Source organism: Gymnogyps californianus, chromosome 2 (genome assembly GCF_018139145.2).
Source record: "Gymnogyps californianus isolate 813 chromosome 2, ASM1813914v2, whole genome shotgun sequence".
NCBI lineage: Eukaryota > Metazoa > Chordata > Aves > Accipitriformes > Cathartidae > Gymnogyps > Gymnogyps californianus.
The window spans coordinates 140,534,448-140,552,464 of record NC_059472.1 but is presented as its reverse complement, the minus strand read 5'-3'; the positions used below and the strand labels follow the sequence as shown (position 1 = coordinate 140,552,464).

The following is an 18,017-nucleotide window of genomic DNA, read 5'->3' as shown; positions in this document are numbered from 1 at the left end:
AGTCCTGTAAAAGCGATGATTGATACTATATCATTATATTTTTCTTTGCTCTTTTGGAAGAATTAAGTATAAACCATCAAAAAAATCAAATTAAGAGGTGGGCTTGAGTTATTTTTATAGTTCTTCAAATGGCGTTCCCTGATTGTGGGAGAGTTTCAGCACAAACAAAAGATTTAGCTTGATGCAGCCTTTGTTATGGTGATTTGGGGAAGGTCTGTGCATTATCCTTGCTGGTGCTGCTGCTCCTTCTTTCTGCTGGGAGTGTTAGGCCCATTTCAGGAATTTACAAGGCAGCTAAACAATGTGAGTAACACATTTTCCCTTTTAAAGTAGGAAATTGCAGTTCATGTTTATAAAGATAATTTCATGCTATTAGCTGTGATAGCATATAGCAAAATTGAATGGCTACTATCAGAAGCTGTTGCTATGGATGGAATAAGTTTAAGCCCTAGGTGCTACTGAAATGAGAAATAGATCTATTGCATGGATGAATTTTGCTCACCAATACAGACTGAAGAGTCCGAGATATTCCTTCAAGAGCATGTATGTTTTCATTGACTATTGAATAAAAAAAATATTGTTGTTGTCAGCTAAGAAAACAAAATGTGTTGCAAGGAACCTCAGGCAGCTACAATAACAACTGTTACCTTACAAGGCTTTGTTATTTTGAAGTAAAGTAACTTTTGTCGGTGCCTTGCTGCTTCTTGTAAAATACTGAATTTCCCATTCTAGCTTACTGGCGCATGGTCTGAACAACCTTCTAGTAGCTTCATATGAAACAAAAGTCAGCAGAGATAATTTTTTCAGGGAAAGTGTGTTTCATGTAGTTTATGACATGTATTTGCTTAAAGCACACGTCGGTTCTTTTGAACCTGTAGTTTGTGTTTCATGTGATTATAAGATCGGATCCCTTTCTTTTGAAGACGAAAGCAAAAGTCCCATTTATTTCTGTGTTCTGTAATGTGTTTGTGTCATCCTGCCAGCTTGTTTACCTGAGCAAACTGCAGTGCCTTGCTTTGATGACTACTTTTTGCATTAATTGAAGCAAAAATGACTGTGCCCATCGACACTCATTATGTACAATTTGAAACAAGATTTTCCTTTGTGTTCATTTTAAGCTGCCTGATGTCCCTCTTCAAACACTGTGGCTCCTGAGGCCAGTAGAATATTGCCTGCTCTTGAATTTTTCCCCAGTATACCTTAGTCCTTCATATGTGTTCGTTTTTCTTTTTGCATGAAGTACTTCTTTTTAGTTTAAGTCTTTGGAGGAATCAGTTTTAACTAAACTCATCTGTTCTATTCTTTTACCAAAATTGGTAAATATAATTAGGATTTTGCATTAAATTAATATATTCCTTTAAAATACACATGTAGCTGAGCCAGATGTGGTTTTTTACGTAGACTGGGCATGAGTTTGCTAGTTAACGATCCTATTTCTGCCTCCTCTTTGCACACTTCAGAGATTTCCTTGCCACTGCTGATGGACCTGCCAAGATATTTTTTTCATGTAGAAATGATAGTTGTGTATCACCTTACAGATTTTTCAGGGATAATGACTGCAAAATTGACAGTACATGGATTGTGTTCGTATTTTGTCCCCACGATAATTCATTTCATTGAAATCTTGCTGGCATTTTAGAGTTAGTTGTTCCGCTTCTCGCCGCCCTGATGGTGTGTGAAGGTGGTGTTACATGGTCCTGGAAAAAGCCAGGAGAGTTAGCAGCCTAATTTTCTGTTTAGACAGTAACTGCACGTAGCCGTGGGGAATAAAATAGAAACAGAAGTTACTACAAGTGTAGCGTAACAGAAGATTTTGTGTATGCATGTGAGATCTAGACAGACAGAATGATAAATTTAATTTCAGGTGTTGTTCTGTTTAGCTGTAATGCTAACATGCCTGAAAACTCCAGTGAAATGGATTGTGTGTTCTTTGCTTCTGTTTTAAATAAGGAAAAAAGAAGCAAAAACAGCTGTTAACTTTTTTTTTTGAAGACTACTGAGATTCTAGTCTTAGTACATATAAAGTATGTAAAGTAAATGGTTAGTGTTTATTTCATTGGAGATTATGTAACTGTGGAGCCAGAGAGCGCTCTCCTAGGAAGTGGCTCACATTAACAGTGACGTTTAAACTATGACTGGGTCGTGCATGTTGGTGACTGACTGACTGACCTTCTTTTTCATAATTCTTTTAACATCAGAAGACTTTACCAAATCATTCCATGCTTTCTGTGTGCTTTGACTTTCTTTGTTTTTTAAAACTTTAGTGGTTTTAAAAAAGGAGAATACAGATTTTTCATGATCTTTAAAGGTCCCTTCCAACCCAAACCATTCTGTGATTCTATGATTCTGTGTTATTTATCCAAGAAATGGTGATGTTTTATTGCAAGTATATCGCCCTGTTGTTGGACACATACATATATCTTTTCTGTCTGTGTGTACTTGTGCACCTAGACTTAACGTGCTTCCATGCACTGCTTTTTAACTGAGAGATTTACGTAAGCCTAAACAACAGCTGGGAAACTAAGTTAAGGTAGGAAGTTGAGATTGGAACTGTTGTTCGGACATCTGAGTTCTTACCTGTTGTTTTGAAAAGTTCTTTTGACGAAAGATGACACTAATAGATAATCCTAGCACTACTGGGAATATACTTCTGATAATAATATTATGTGTTTTCATCTCAGGAACTGAAAGCTCATGAACAAAAACTTGAGTAGTTCTGTCAAAATTTTGATGTTATTACTGCATAAACAAGAGAAGGACTGCACCCCTTCCCCCGCCCTTCCTTTTCCATGTATTTATTGAGTCCCAAGCTTTATAAATCCAGATGTGGCCCTGAGGGAAGTGTTTGCTTTATAGTATGCTTGCATAGTCATTTGCATAGCCAGCAGACTATTCATGATCCGTACATGATGTACTCCGGCTTCCAGAGGGAGCCCCACTGAAGCGAAGTGGTACCCAGCCACCTCAGGCATGGGGAGAGATGAGCACAGGTTTATGTGCAAAAGATTGTCTAGGCAACTTGAGGCTTAATACTGCAAGCTTTTTCTTTTCAATATTATTGTTTTATTTTGTTTAATCTTGAGATACTGATTGTAGCTTACGATTTTTTAAAATTCTGTTCTGTCAGCAAATTGTTCACATCTCATTGTTTACCAGCCCAAGAAACGTTCGCATTTTCATTTAAAACTAGCTAGAAGCAGCTCCTTATTCAGGGTGCAAATTCAGTAAACTCTGACTTCAGCCTCTGAACTTGTCTCTGACACTCGGTTTCTTTTTCCTGCTGTTGTCTTTCTGTGTGGGTGTGACTTTTCTATCGTTAATTTGTTTATAAAGAACAAACCAATGGATTTTCAAATTCAACATGGAATATCACTGGAGAATTACTTCCTCCAGATGGCTTACAAAAGACTAATCAAGATCCTGTCTGTCCTATTCTGCTTTTGTTTCTGTTCAGAAAAGATTCCTTGTTAAATCTGAGATAAACTTGGAGACATCTTCCTATGGAAAAGAGGCCTCACTTGGAAAAGGATGAAAACCATTGAAATATAGAGCCAGTAATGCTTAAGCACTAAATCCTTGGTGCTTAAGACACTGTTTTCTCCCCTCTTAGTGTTCTGAAATACTAGTGTGGAGTTATATTTTGTCTGGTAGAATTCATAAGTACTGGGATTATAGCTAAAGAAAGAGATAAACTTTTTTGTATGCAGTATGCTGTGTTTGCACAGTAGCTTAATTACTCTTTGAACAGTCTCTGCCTAATAAGAGGGTAACTGGAATTTCTTAAATGCTATAAAATTAAGACAGGGGAATATGCTACAGATGAAGAAGATGAAGACATGGGACCTGTCCTTCCAGGAGGTGACATGGCTATTGAAGTGTTCGATCTCCCTGAAAATGATGACATGTTCTCCCCCAGTGATGTGGACACCAGCAAGCTTGCTCACAAATTCAAAGAGGTAAGCTATGGATCAGAAAATACTCCCAAAATATCTCACTGGAATTAGATTTCTAGTTGTCTCATTGCTCAGTGCTTGTTTTTTCTCTTGAAAACTAGAGTTGATTTCTAGCTGTTTGTATACTTAGTACTTTTGAATGACTCAGAAAGTTCTGCTTAAAAGAAGTGGAACTGTTCTTTGGAGTTGTTTTAACGTCAGCTTTCAAGTGACCGTTGCATTGATGGAGGGTAATTTATAATTTAAGTTTTCAGCACAGAAGTTATTCTGCCTCAGCACTTAGTTTGCATTTTTTGACCAGGAAGACAAAATGCAAGTTAATTAATTACTAACAGATTTCTGCCTTTTTTGGGATTGGTGGGTTTGGTTGGTTTTTTTTTTTTGGTAAGATTCCAGTCAAAAGTGATCAGGAAAACCAAACAGCAGATGCTAAATTTCAGTGAAAAGGGGCATGTGGAGTTCATCCTATACCATTATGCAGCAACTTGTCAATGTACAGCAGTGTCGTATGTTTGACCATGTGTTTAGAAAGATGCTGTATTGGGGAAGCAGGCATTTTTCAAGCTGGTGTTTTACCAAACTCTGTGGTTACACAGTTTGTATAGCATACACTGGTACTAACTGGGGCTTGAATCAGTGGTGTTCATTGCAGTCATTGAATTCATATAACTTAACATACCAAAGTACTGAGAAACATTTCTTCTGTATTTTAGGCTGTGCTTTTGATGTGCTTTATTTCTGAGCTTTCCTGAATTCTGATGCAAATAAAGACATGAAACAATTGGATTTATCTAAGCCCACAGTAATGGGCTGAGTGATGACAATAAAGAACATTTTTCTTTTTAAATACAGGAAGATGGAAGGGGTGAAAGTAGCCAGAACCTCACGGGAGATTTGAGCAGCAGAACCTGGGCTTAGAAAGGAGTTTTAAAGTAGAGAGGCTCCCTTTTTATCCTTCTTCCCCTGTCCTCTCCCTTTCCCCTTCCCTCCACTCAAACCAGATATTTTATCTTCTATAAATATATGTTGTTACTACTCTCTAGTGAGAGTAATGCATGGAAAGTAATCAGTCAATGAGCAACCAGTCTTTCCCTTTTCTGCTGATACCCTTTTCAGCCTTTGGATGCCTACTGTTATTCATCGTTGTTTCCTGCAAGTTTTTTAATTTACTTAAATGATAATTTTCTCCCTCCATATTTCAAGTTCCAGGCTCTTATGCAAATTAGCAGAACAGTTTACTTCATTTTCTAATACTTTGCATCATACATAGTGATACTTTCTCAAAGCGGCAGGAAGATGCTACCATTCTGATTGTGCCAGTGTACCAAGGCTATGCAAACCGCAGATGCCATGATGGCCAAGACACTCACCTTTGAATAAATTACCTGTAAAACTATGCTTGAATACAGTTTCCATCAACTTGGGCTATTGCCATACTTGAGCATGTCCAAAGTGATTTGAAGCTATTTGCAGACCTGTCTGATGTAGAGGCCTCAAAACACTGGTGTAGAGGAGATCAGATGAAGGGCCTTTGGGATCCTCCAGTTTAAGTGCAGATGAGAGCCTGAGAAGAAAACATTAAATGCTCCTGCATGAGAGTGGACTCTTTTCCACTAACCCACGCAGTTACCGCTGTACGAGCATGCCACTTTTGTTTCACTGATTGTATTTAACAGTACACAGCTGCATTTTGTTGGCTGCTACAGAGTGAGTACATGTATTTTTCCTGGTATTTGCCCTGAATTCTTTCAACACTAGAGGACTTGTTCACGATCATGCTGCACAAGCCCACACAGTGTTTTCTGGAATTGTATTTAAAGAATAACTGTTCTTTCTTGTTCTTACTCCAGAGATTAATGAAAGTATTAAACAAGTGGGTTGGACATAATCTTTAAGCATAATAGTTTGACCTAATTAGTTGAATTCAGTCTTTGCAATGAAAAATGTGCTCACATACTTTGAGAGCACTCTTATTTGAAATGCCTTCCTTTTGGAATGAAAGTCAGAAGAGAGATGGGCATTCCTGGGTGAATCACTGTACTTCTGCAAGTCTTGTTTTCCTGGCTGTAAAACAGGAAAAATGGGACTGATTTTCCTTAACTGCTTTGAGAGAAAGAGCTAGAAGCTTTATTTTAGCTGTGATGATTGAAAAGAGACAAGATCTGTAGGGAGAAGGGACACCTTATGTAAGAATTAGGTATTATATTTCATGTCTAGATGAAATCTGTGAAAAATGGATTATTATTATATGCAAAAAGTATATAATGATTATATAAAAATTATCATGGAGATTATTAGATTCCATTGGGTACTTTCTTTCCCAGTGTACTCTGGATATTTTAACATTTGCTAGCTTTTCATCCCATTCTACCTTTTGCAGTCTTAGATTAATTCCGTCCATTTTCTCTCTCTATCTTCTTTTTTATGAAAAGTTTTACTGTTTTGAAGAAAATTAATCAGCTTTTCAAGACATGTTTGAAAAGGAAATGTGCCAAAAATTATTCGAAATGTCTTTGTTAAAATGAAGCCTTCACAGTTTTATATTGACTTAGAAAACATAAAAATACAAAATAGTATCTGCCAAGAATTTGTCTGGCATTATATGGGACATGGAATAAGGTATTTCTGCTCCCATATTGCTAAACTTGCTTAAAAATTTTTAACTATGGAGTCCAGATTTGCTTGCCAAACAGTTGACCTTGCCTGTTGTTCAGTCTAACCTATAAATGTGTTAGTATTTCTCATCTGTTCTGCAAGCATAATTAGTTCTTTAAAAAAAGAAAAAAGTAGATGTCCAGCTACACATTTGTCCGTTTGGCAGGAAAGTGTCTTTTTTCTTCTGCTTCAGTGGGATCTGCTGTACCATGTACTGATTCAATGATCTGACTGGATACTCAGTATTCATTTTTTTAACTTAATAACAGAGAGTATAAAAATAGCTGTTAAAACCATCTGTACCTGAGCAGATTGTCATTTGTGCAACAATTTGGAGTTTATTTGTATGTAATAATAAGCTGTTTAAGTGCTGCTTATGGGTTTGTGGGGTTTTAAAAGAGATGGGAATGGACCGTAAGCAGGTAGCCTAAGGCTTTCAGTCTTGGCTTTTTGATTTCATTAACTCTGCAAAGGGCAAAGTCTAGCTCATCCATCCTTCCCCTGATTTTATCTCACTCCAAAACAATGAGGTAGCAGAACTAAGCAAAGGCCTTGGCACTTTATAAACACCATAACATTTTGAGATGGTTCTTTCGTAATTTTTCACTACTAACAGAAATGGAATGATGAGAAAAAACAGTTCTCAATCTTTGAAAATTGCAAATCAGAGGTTGGAGTGAGTGAGCTCAAAAATTGCAAGTAACCTCTTGCAAATGCTAATTAAAGTATCTCCTTAGTTTCCTCTACTATGTATAATTACAAAAAGGTGTATATCCTTCTCGGCTTCCTGGTCTACTGCGTAGAGTAGCACCACTGGCCACTTCTTGCCGTTAACACCAGCTCCAGGGCTGCCGGGTGCCCTGTTCCCAGCTGCACTGGCGTCTCTCCGTGCTGGACCAGTAGCCCTGCTGTCATGTGGCACTTCCTCAGGAACCCCATGTGATCCGTGGGTTAGCTGCCTGCCCGGCGCATGTTCGGTCCGGCCCCATGCATGTTCCACCTGCTTGTGCACTTGGTGCGCCTGCACATTTTACATGTTTCTGCAAGCTGTTATAGTCAGTGACTGGTTTCATTTGAAATGAAATCTTAATCGGTTCTCACTGAACACTTGAAGATTTGTAACACTTCTCAGTGCAAGGTCAAAAAGTGAGTGTAAGTAACAGATGATCCTGGGGACTAGAAGTGCTTACAGTCTGCTCTGGAGACAGTGACCAAGAAATGAGCGTCGGAAAGAAGATTCCTAAACTGTTCCTCAGGTGGAACTGATTGCATCAGTGTCTCCTTTATTCCTTCCAGCATAAATTCAGTAATTCTCCACCAGAAAGGACTAGGTGTATTCACTAGATCAGTTAAGGCTGCTTTGCAAACCAAACTGCATCTGAGAGTGTGCATTTCCTATGCCAGAAGAAGTGCATTCCAGAGGCTCCATGAAAAGGGAATTCAAAAGTAGCTCGGCCTTTCTCAGATACTTGTACCAATCAGCTCTGTGATGGCACCTGTTATTTTGAAAATTACTCCTCTCCTCCAGAAGAACTCTCTTGAATTATTTGTACATTTTTTTACTAACAGCCTGGTCTTCAAGAATGTAGCCATTGCTTCAACAGAGGTGATAATTTCTGGTTCAGTACTACTCCCTCACGTACTCCATTAGCTCAACATAAACTATTCCCAAAGGCTTCTGTTAGTCTTGTAAGAGAAGTAACCCCCATGTAAAACATGCTTTTCCGTAACTATTCCTGGTATTCATAAATAATGGACGAAGGCTTTGTCTCCACTGCAGTGCCAGCTCAGGCTGTAATTCAGGTTTTGCCCTTGCCCTCAACTCCTTATCCGACACACACAAGTCACTGATTCAAATTAAACAGTGCTTTAGATTTAAGATTTTGAGGCCTGTCAGAAGTTTGTCCATGCTGCCTGCTTTAAATAATAAAGCAGCAGGGATTTGGGTGCAGACCAGTATTGGGTGCTTGTGCATGATCATTTCCATTTGGATTAGGGTTATGCTGTTGAAGCTGTGGTTCAAGTCGTACTTCAGAGTGTTCTTGGAGCCTGAGAATAGCAGACCTTTGGGGTGAAACTAAAGATGTTTCAGGACATTGCCTAATACACTCAAAGAGCTAATGAGTATTCACTCCACAGGATCAGACTAATGTAGGTTAGTCCAAAAGAAATTCCCCCGGAAAGTGTGCAGGTGGATGCCAGGTCCTCAGCACCGACCCTTTCACTGTACAGATCCACTGTTATTGTGGTACGCTGCTTGGTAATGTAACTACAACCTTTAGCACACTGCCTGGGCTGTTAATCTACTTGCAATCATTTTGTGTGCTTGAATGACGTTTCCTGGTTTTTACAGTTTCTCCGTGTAACTGCTCTCAATTGAGATTAGCTAGCTTGAGCAGAGTAACTCCAGCTAATGATGGAGAAGGATAGCATCAGTTTACCTTTTCTCTTGCATGAAATAAACGTGTGGAATCTTCCCCCAAGGTTTTCCTGGCTTCTTGAGTTGTTAAATCACTTATTTCCATATTTGCTTTTTTGTAACATGCCTGCTTTAATCAATGCAGTGGGACTTTCTGACAGCACTGGGACGTATTTCACATTCACATCAGAGGAGAGCAAAGCCCAGCAGGATAGCATCTTTTTTTTTTTAAGCATAAGACATTTGATTTTGCTAAACAGATTGGATGTTCTGATTTGAAATTATGAGTGGTTAGCCCGCATCCTATCTTTAATTAGGTTGCACAGACTGAGTCATTTTGCAAGCTAGACATTTTAATTTACAATCTACTGCACTGCAGCACTCTTCAAGGCCTTCTGCTATGTAATAAGGTATTCAACTTGCAGCACAGGCTTTAAAAATACTGGAGTGCTCTCTGTGACTTCACTTGTTTATTTTATATTTTCAATTTTAGTTACAAATCAAACATGCAGTTACAGAAGCTGAAATTCAGAAGCTGAAGACGAAGGTAAGAATCAATATATGGTTAATACATGCTGGTTTTTTCCTCTCATGCAAAATCAGATCTGAAGACATGTATCTTTATGTGGGTGGAGAAGTCAACATCCTTATTAAAGGCTGATTAAGAAGCACAGTGGCTCAGCTAAATCTTGTCTTGGTGTATATTCTCTATTCAAAGTTTTAAGTAAAATCTTAAGTGCTGCTATTAAGAGAAACTGCCAACTTATGTAGCTTCAATTAAACATACATTTTAAGGGGTGTCATAATGACTAAATGGCAGATTTCTAGTTTTACAATTCTAATGCATTTTCTCAGGTTTTTAAATTATATTTGGATTGAATATTCAAGTCTAAGTTAGTAGGTTTTTTATTTACCAGTGATGTTAAAGTATCCTGTTTATGCTAGTTTCCTTTTTTTGACATTTAAAAAAACCCCTAATTTATTTAAAGGTATTTAATAGAAATTACTTTTTATATACAGAAAAAGAAGTGCTGTTTCATATTGTTGCCGTTCTCTTTAAAAAATACTCTAGAAAGGAAAAAGCTTACCAGTTTAACAGAAAATATTATCTCACAATCAGTTCCTAGTTATTAGATTGAATTTGCTATAGCAATAAAAAGAAATTGTATTTTTTGCACTAGAATAACCTTTATGGGAAGTCAACTGATAATTCAGTTGTTGAGTAATATTGGGTTTTATAATGACATCCTTCTCTTTGAGTTTGAGTACATTATAAAGGAAATAAAAAGAAGAGAAAGAGAAAATTGTACTTCAGAAAAAGATTTTAGATTATTATTTCTTTCTAGCAACATTTGCACTCACCGTGTATTTTGCATAGTGTTTATCAGATCTGCATAAATTATTGCTAAAAACAAATTCAAAGTGCAACTGTTTTCTGTAAGGACAATTTCTGTTGCACTGTTTCAGTTCAGAAAGTCAGAAATCTTTTCTCTGCTTTCCAATTCCAATTTAGCAATCGGAGCCGCACGGTCAATCCCTTGGGATTGTGCCAAGACCCATTGACTTGATGGCAATGATGCGTGGGTGTAAACATTCATCTGTGCAAATCCATTTGCAAGATTAGGGTTAATGTACCTTTTTGTGTTGGACTTCTTTACCTAGTGTTTTCAATAGAGCTGAAGAAAATGTGGCTAGTTTAGGTATATTACTAATAAAATGGCAAACAAGTTATTTTCTTTGTGTGTGTATCATCCATGATGCTAGCAGAACTGCCTAGAGCAAATTAAACAGTCTTGATAAGTAAACAGGAATGTTAAGGCATTTTTTTGTTTTCTATAAATTCTGGGAGCTAAAATATACAAGCTGCTGAACAACCCTACCCTTATTCAGCACCAAACATCGAAACCTGCAGCTAGCTTCAGTTGGGCAGTGAGAAGCCTAATACAAAAAAAATCTAACAAAAAAACTAGCAAAGGAACTAACGTTTATTATAAACTCAGCAGTAAAATTCAGACTTCTTGAGGTATTTGGAAAAAGTCATTGGGCTTCATTGGTGCCAAATAGTGGAACTAGCAGGGGAACTGCACTGGTCATAGAGTTAAGCAGTGCTGATGTGTTTGGCAGAATTAGCACCTGAAGTCTTCAACAGCAAGGGCATGTTTTCCTTTTCATATTAGCTCCTTACAACTCGGTAAGCAAGTTTAAAGAAAACAAGAGTAATATAACAGGTTCTCTTTGTCCTTGTAATAGTTCTGGCATAGTTTCGGTATTGGATGCAAAGCTCTGTGCTTGCTTAAACGAAAAAAGATTCTAGGTTATGACCCGATGTTAAATTTTGAATTATGCTCCAACTTCTTTTGTTTGGCTTTCTAGATTAAGCAAGATTATGACATGAAAACAGACATTGTAAAAATTCAATAGAATCTCTAATTTGGGTAAAAAAGCAGATAGATTAGATGCAATTGGTTTTTTTCCTGTTGTTTTCTAAATTTTCTTAAATCAAATATAGAACCTGGAAATCAGATTCCCCCCCAAAATAAGAAATTTTGTCATTCTGTGAAAGTGTATGAATGCTTTATAACACCTGAGCCACATGCACAGAGCAAAATGCATCCCCAGTGCTGACTGATTAACCCTGCAGTTTGCCTGAATACTCCACTATTGACATTGTTAAAGTGTGTTAGTATAACCCAGAGAAGCATAGAGGCTGCACTGGAACACAGAGCAAAGACTCTACTTTGTTTTATGAGGAAGAATAATGTATGTATCAGCCTGTTCTCTTTGTCCTGGAAGGCTCTTTTCACTGCTAGCATATTACTATTATAGTAATTAATTCACTGATTTTCACTATTCATGTTGTTTGAATTAATCCTAAACTATTAGCCTGCACTTCGCAGCTTTTTTGTGACTGCATCTCCACTCTTTTGTTCAGCTGCAGGCTGCTGAGAATGAGAAGGTGAGGTGGGAATTGGAGAAGACCCAACTCCAGCAGAACATTGAGGAGAATAAGGAAAGGATGATGAAATTAGAGAGTTATTGGATTGAGGCACAAACCCTGTGTCACACGGTGAATGAGCACCTCAAGGAGACGCAAAGCCAGTATCAGGCTCTGGAGAAGAAATATAACAAGGCAAAGAAATTAATCAAGGATTTTCAGCAAAAGTAAGCAGCTACGCCAGGCTCAGCAAATGACTTAGTGGCCAGATAGGAAACATATGTGTGATATATTTTGAAATATGAAACCCACTGTTACACACCTGTGAGGTAAACACTATTTTTCACTTTTTTTTTCATGAAAAACACGGGCTCTTTATTATGGAAAAATGTTAGTAGTATTCAAGTATTAGTTTAGTATTGTTGAAAAATAATACTATAACTAAATAAAGACTTAGTCTGTAGTATTCCAGGTTGGAATGTTTCAGAATTACTAGATAACTCAATGTGATTGCAAACAACCAAGAGTAATCATAGTAAAGCATTTGATTAGCAAGGTTTGCAGCAATTTATATTGGTATTGTGTCAGCTGGATTCACTCCTGGTGTGTACTAATGTAACATCAAAAAGAAAATTGTTTTGTTACATTTTACATTTTATTTTTCTTCTTCTTGTAGATGCCAAGAATGTTTGAGCTGAGTTGAGCTAACTGATGATTACCTGGCCCCCTCTGTTTCATGTGGTCCCCTCTCCCTGATGGCTAGCAAGAATAATAACATCTTACATTTCTATAACAGCTTCCATTCCCCCAAATTTCTTTTTTTGCAGCAACTTTTTCATTTTCTGCTGAAATATACTTATTCAAAGAAGAAAACTCAAAAACATACAGCAATGTCAAGTGACAACTGGGAGTGCAGAAGTGAATATCCTGTCCCATTAAAAAGGGTTTTAGATAGTCAAAATGTCATTACCCATCTTGGAATTTCGTGACTGTTCCAGAACTAGCTGGCATCTTGTGTGCTTTCTATCACAAACATCTTAGATTTTCAAAATAAAAAGAAATAGGGAAAATAGCTAGAATGAGCTTGGATAGCCTTTCTGTTGTTATTCTGCTTTATATTAGTAAAAGGTCTAGTCAGTTGTTTTTAACTATCTCAGACTCCTAGTATCACCTAACAGATTTCCTTATAGCTTACTAGAAAATTAGATTTGTACCTGGAAACTTACAGATGTCCTTTCTGTGAAGGAGTGCAGTCATACTCTAATAAAACAGAAATTTTGCTCCATTTCCTACAACAGAACACAGCATAAACTAAGCTAACATTGTTTTCATTGTAAATACAGATTATGAAAAAATTAGTTTGATTTAACTGTTTTTATTATCAATTAGAGCAACTGAGATTTTTTGTTTCCCCAGATAAATTCCTCTTACCATTTTTATATGTTCATCTAGCATATTCACTTGGACTAAGTAATTGTTTAGGGTTTTGTCCTAATTGCAGTTTCATACTTCTTACTAGGTTAGTAATAAACTATTTGTTAAGGACAGATTTTTCTGATGCATAGCTCAAGATATATCAGAACATTTTATTTTTTGTTTGAATCTGATTGCTTTGATGACAGCAAATACATCTTTTTTTCCCTAAGAGAACTTGACTTCATCAAACGCCAGGAAGCTGAACGAAAGAAAATAGAAGATTTGGAGAAAGCACACCTTGCAGAGGTTCAAGGCTTACAAGCTCGTGTGAGTAGTATTTACTCTAATATTTGAAGAATGAGACAATTCTGTCTGATATTCTGGAAAAAAACCATGTCTAATGGGGGGGGGTAGGGGGGTGGTGTGTGTGTTATGGGTAACACTGTGTTGTATTTCTTTCAGATACGAGACTTGGAAGCAGAAGTTTTCAGGCTAATGAAGCAAAATGGGAGCCAGGTTAACAATAACAACAACATTTTTGAAAGGCAGACATCTTTTGGGGAAGTTTCTAGAGGAGATCCAGTGGAAAATCTAGATACTAAGCAAGTGTCCTGCCTGGATGGCTTAAGTCAAGGTTTGTTTGAACCAAACCATAACTCTTATTAATATGTATATAAATAGCATGGTTATCATTTAGGATTTAAAAGAAACAATTAATAATGCAGGGATGTTGTTATTTTTCTGAAATTCAGTGTCTAATGATAGCTGTATCAGGCTTATACCAAATAATACCAATATAGAGCCCCAGAATAGCTGTACACTTCTTTTCTTAAAAGAAATGGAAGTAACTAAGTCCTAAAAAGGAAAGATCATTAATGATTTCTTAAAGCTTTCAGTGGGATGCCATCAGCATTTAGGTTTAATTTGATGCTTCTGTTATGTTAATAAAGTAGGAGAAAATTGTGTTTCTCCTGTGTTCCTAAATCAGTCCTTAATTACCCAACCACCACAGATCAAACAAGAACAAAGTTACCAGAATGAAAAAAACAATGTTAAATCTACCATTTCAAATGGATCTCTGGAGGTTCTGATCCCACCTTGATACAGACATCAAAAGCAACCATGTAGGTGGCACTCCCCATTTCTCAGGATGGAGCCTTTTGTGAATAAAATGCAAATTCTTTACTAGCACATTAATTAAAAATCTTATTCAGCTATAGCACAGCCTGATTTACAACATAAGACTTGTAAGACTTTGTTCTACGTTACCAAAGAGCCATAACGATTTGTGGCAACACTGAGATCTGGATAGATCCTGTGAGCAGGGTGACTGTAACCTTTACTTGTTTTGCACAGAAAAGATAATTCCCATTTTTCAGGCTGTGCCCGTGAAAATATACAGATAACTTCCACAGCTTTAGTTAAAGTTCTGTAATTGCAAGGGGCTCCTCACTGTTGAAGTATATGCAGAGTTAAAGCCAATTTTAGGTCCACGGCCTTGGAACAAAATTGTTCGGCACAGCAGCAATACTTACTGTGTATTTAGTAACATCTGTGAAATCAGGTGTCGGAGGTGTTGGGATTCTGACAAGGGAGCACCAGACTCTGTTCCTGTATAGGTTTTCATTTTAAATAAACTATAATATTATTTATTTCTCTGGTGAAAAAAAAATGCATTACATTACCAAATAAATTAATTTCTAGCAAGCACAGAGATGTTTTATTAAAATTTTAGCAGTCATTTCATGTGTGGACCCAAACTGAATATTGCTCTACAAACAAATCAGTACGAATTACATTTTTAACAAAGTCTGTGTATAAAAAAGAGCTAGTCCTGCTGAAACGGTATTTGAGTGATATGCAGACCTTTTGGAATTGGTTTCCAGAAATCTTCACAGAGCTGTTTCTTTCTAGCAAGTGTTTATTATACTGAAATTTCTGAAGTTCAGAAAGGCACGCAGGATGGCAAGAAAGTCTGTATTTCTGCCATAGAGACTCAGTAAGTGTTACAAAATATGTAATACTTAGCAACGCTGTTAACAGAAACCCTTTTAGTAGTCTGTATCAGGAGAGGAAAGTGTGTTTTCTTTACCTGACTCACAAAAATCATGTTTATACTTGCTGTTGTAACAATGTCAACACACATCTGTGGCTCAAGAGCTGAAATCCAGGAATTTCTACATGTAAAAAAAAAAATTCTTTGTAAAATTCTTTCTAAAAATTTGAAAATTCTTTGTATAGCATTAAAACTCCACGTGTCAGTACTTTCAAATTATATTTTTCAATTGATATATTTTCATGAAAATTTTCATTTTCCAAGAGCTGACGTTTTTCATTGCAAAAACGTTCCCCTGGAGAAATGTTACCAGTGTTCAGTACTTCTGAGAGTTAGAATAGACAATCTGTGACTTTAAATGCCCAAGTTTAACCACCTGAATACAAACACAAATTATTTGCTCAGAAAAATAGACAATCAGCAGTGATTTTTTGGAAGCAGAAAAAGCATAGTTAGACCTTAGATTCCAGGCTGGATTTGTGTTCTTAACAAGAGAAAAAGAAAAGCCCTTTTTTGAAATAAAGAGATCCCTAAACATGCTGTAGAGCTCTTGACTTCCATATACCTGTTCCAGTAAATTCTGCATCAGTCTCTGAAGTCTGTATCAGACTGTAATGTAGTGATACTTGCTCTGCAGACAAAGAGCCTATGTCTCCATATCACCCTTTTGTAAACCTCTTAAGAAAAGGACTTGCCATTTTCTATTAATACTAATCACTAATAATTAGTGTATTTACTAATCAACCCATGGATGTTTGCAGAGGAGCTATAAAGGGGGTGGGAGATGTCCATGATGTCTTTGGAGGGTGAGCAGAGTTGTGCACATGGTCTTTGTGACATTCACGCAAGCACTCCAGTCTCTTTTCTGGCTTTTGTTTGGCGAGTATAACACACGCTTCTTTATCAAGCCTTGGCATCAGGTTTGTGGGGTGGGACTGCACGTACACAGGCACATCCCCTAATTTTTATTCTGAAGTTTGCAGGTCTGTCTTCCCTCGAAAAATCAGGTTATGTAAAAATATGTATTTTAATTAAAATGATACCAAGTATGTTTTTTGCTTCGATGTGATCTGAGCTGTTTATTACATTTTTGCATGGTAATAGATTTGGGAAGAAGTAATGGATGTGGCTTGACGGTCACTTGAGTATGAGCATAGCTGTCCCTGCCGCTGCAGGTGCTCTGGCCGTGTTTAGCATCATGCCAGACTGTACGACTCCTCAGGCTGTAACATAACCTCATACCGAGTTTGAGGGGCTGCCAGTAACATCAGTGGAAGTTAGAAAGAGAAAATCAAAACCATTATGGCCCACAGAGTTCTTCCTTTGCTTTGCTGGGGAATACTAGAAGCCTGAGGATTGTGTTTCTTTTACAAATATATGATTTTTTCTGAGAGTCCAGAAAAATAGATAAAGTGCATTGTAGCTTTCTGGTTTAGTGGTCATGAGCTGTGTCTGCAGTAGAGAATCAAGCTATTTACTGGAAGGAGTCAGTGGTTTGAAACCTAATCAGTTCAGTGCTGATGCCGACTTTGACAGTATTTGCTCGGCTCTGTGCAAATGCCTGTTCAAGCCGCTTTGACGGCTATACTTTCTGGGTGCCTTGGGATACCCAGGGATGCATCAGTTCACAGAAGGAGATTTTGAAATCTATCAGCCTGTGTAATGGAAAAACAGTGGGAGGACAGGCGAGCTCTTTCCCACTCCACAGTGGTACTGAAATAATTCAGATGGAAGCCCATTGGAGTCAAGTGGTTGAACACCTGCTGAAAGAAAGTCTAATTACATCGTCTCTGAGAGCAAAATAAAACCTGTTATGACTTTTATGTGAGAGATTTGTCAAGCTCTCCAGTGGGTTGGGAGATTCCTAGAGAAACGCGTGGGGTGTGTGTTTGTGCCTGGGAGCAGCAAGGGCCGGCGGCTCTCTGCAGAAGAGGAAGCTGGGACTGAGGGTGACAGCACACGTAGCTGGGGCAGAGACCACCGGACAGCAGCCCAGTCCCACTGCACTCTAGCATGGCAAGCAGGGCAGGTCCAGTGATGGAAACCAGGGTCAGCCGGGATCCCAGGCAAGTTCATGGTGGTGAGGCAGGTCTAAAGGCAAGCCAGGAAGTCTGTCCGTGGGTTGTGGCTTGGGTCCAAATCCACATGACCCGAGGATGAGAGCCCGGCTTCAATGCAGCTGTGATGTGGAAGGAGGGAAGCCCCTCCTGATGCTGTGTGAGCTCTTTGCAGCAGGCTGAACCACAGTTAGGTACCTGCAGTGCAACAGAGAGCTGCCATTGAGTGCGAGCAGCCCAGCTCTGGGGTGGAGGGAGCAGTAACCTCCAGGCCCAGATGGTATTTTGCTTTAACAAGGCCAATATGACCACTTCTCTGAATAACTGTTTGCAGTGCTTTGTCGATAGTTTGCATAATTTCAGCAGTGAAAGGAAGGGATGTATGGAAGTGTGTACCCCTGAAAGAACAAATATAAGCAGTTCAAGTCATGACAACGTGCAGTTATCCTATCGAGTACTTACAGCGGAAGCATAATTACAAGTCAGACAATGCTAATGATTCTGCAGTGTCATCTGAATGTAAAAT

The 18,017-nt window shown here is 37.9% G+C and overlaps 1 protein-coding gene across 3 annotated transcripts in view; it reads left to right on the top strand.

The window, feature by feature from the left end:
• PPP1R9A (protein phosphatase 1 regulatory subunit 9A) overlaps positions 1–18,017 on the top strand; it is a 142,047-nt gene that overhangs the window by 104,774 nt on the left and 19,256 nt on the right. For all 3 annotated transcript variants that reach the window (XM_050891425.1, XM_050891426.1, XM_050891424.1), the window contains exons 6-10: positions 3,801–3,956; positions 9,521–9,574; positions 11,960–12,189; positions 13,609–13,705; positions 13,841–14,012. In XM_050891425.1, the coding sequence (XP_050747382.1) occupies positions 3,801–3,956; positions 9,521–9,574; positions 11,960–12,189; positions 13,609–13,705; positions 13,841–14,012 (709 nt within the window). The remainder of the gene's footprint in view (positions 1–3,800; positions 3,957–9,520; positions 9,575–11,959; positions 12,190–13,608; positions 13,706–13,840; positions 14,013–18,017) is intronic.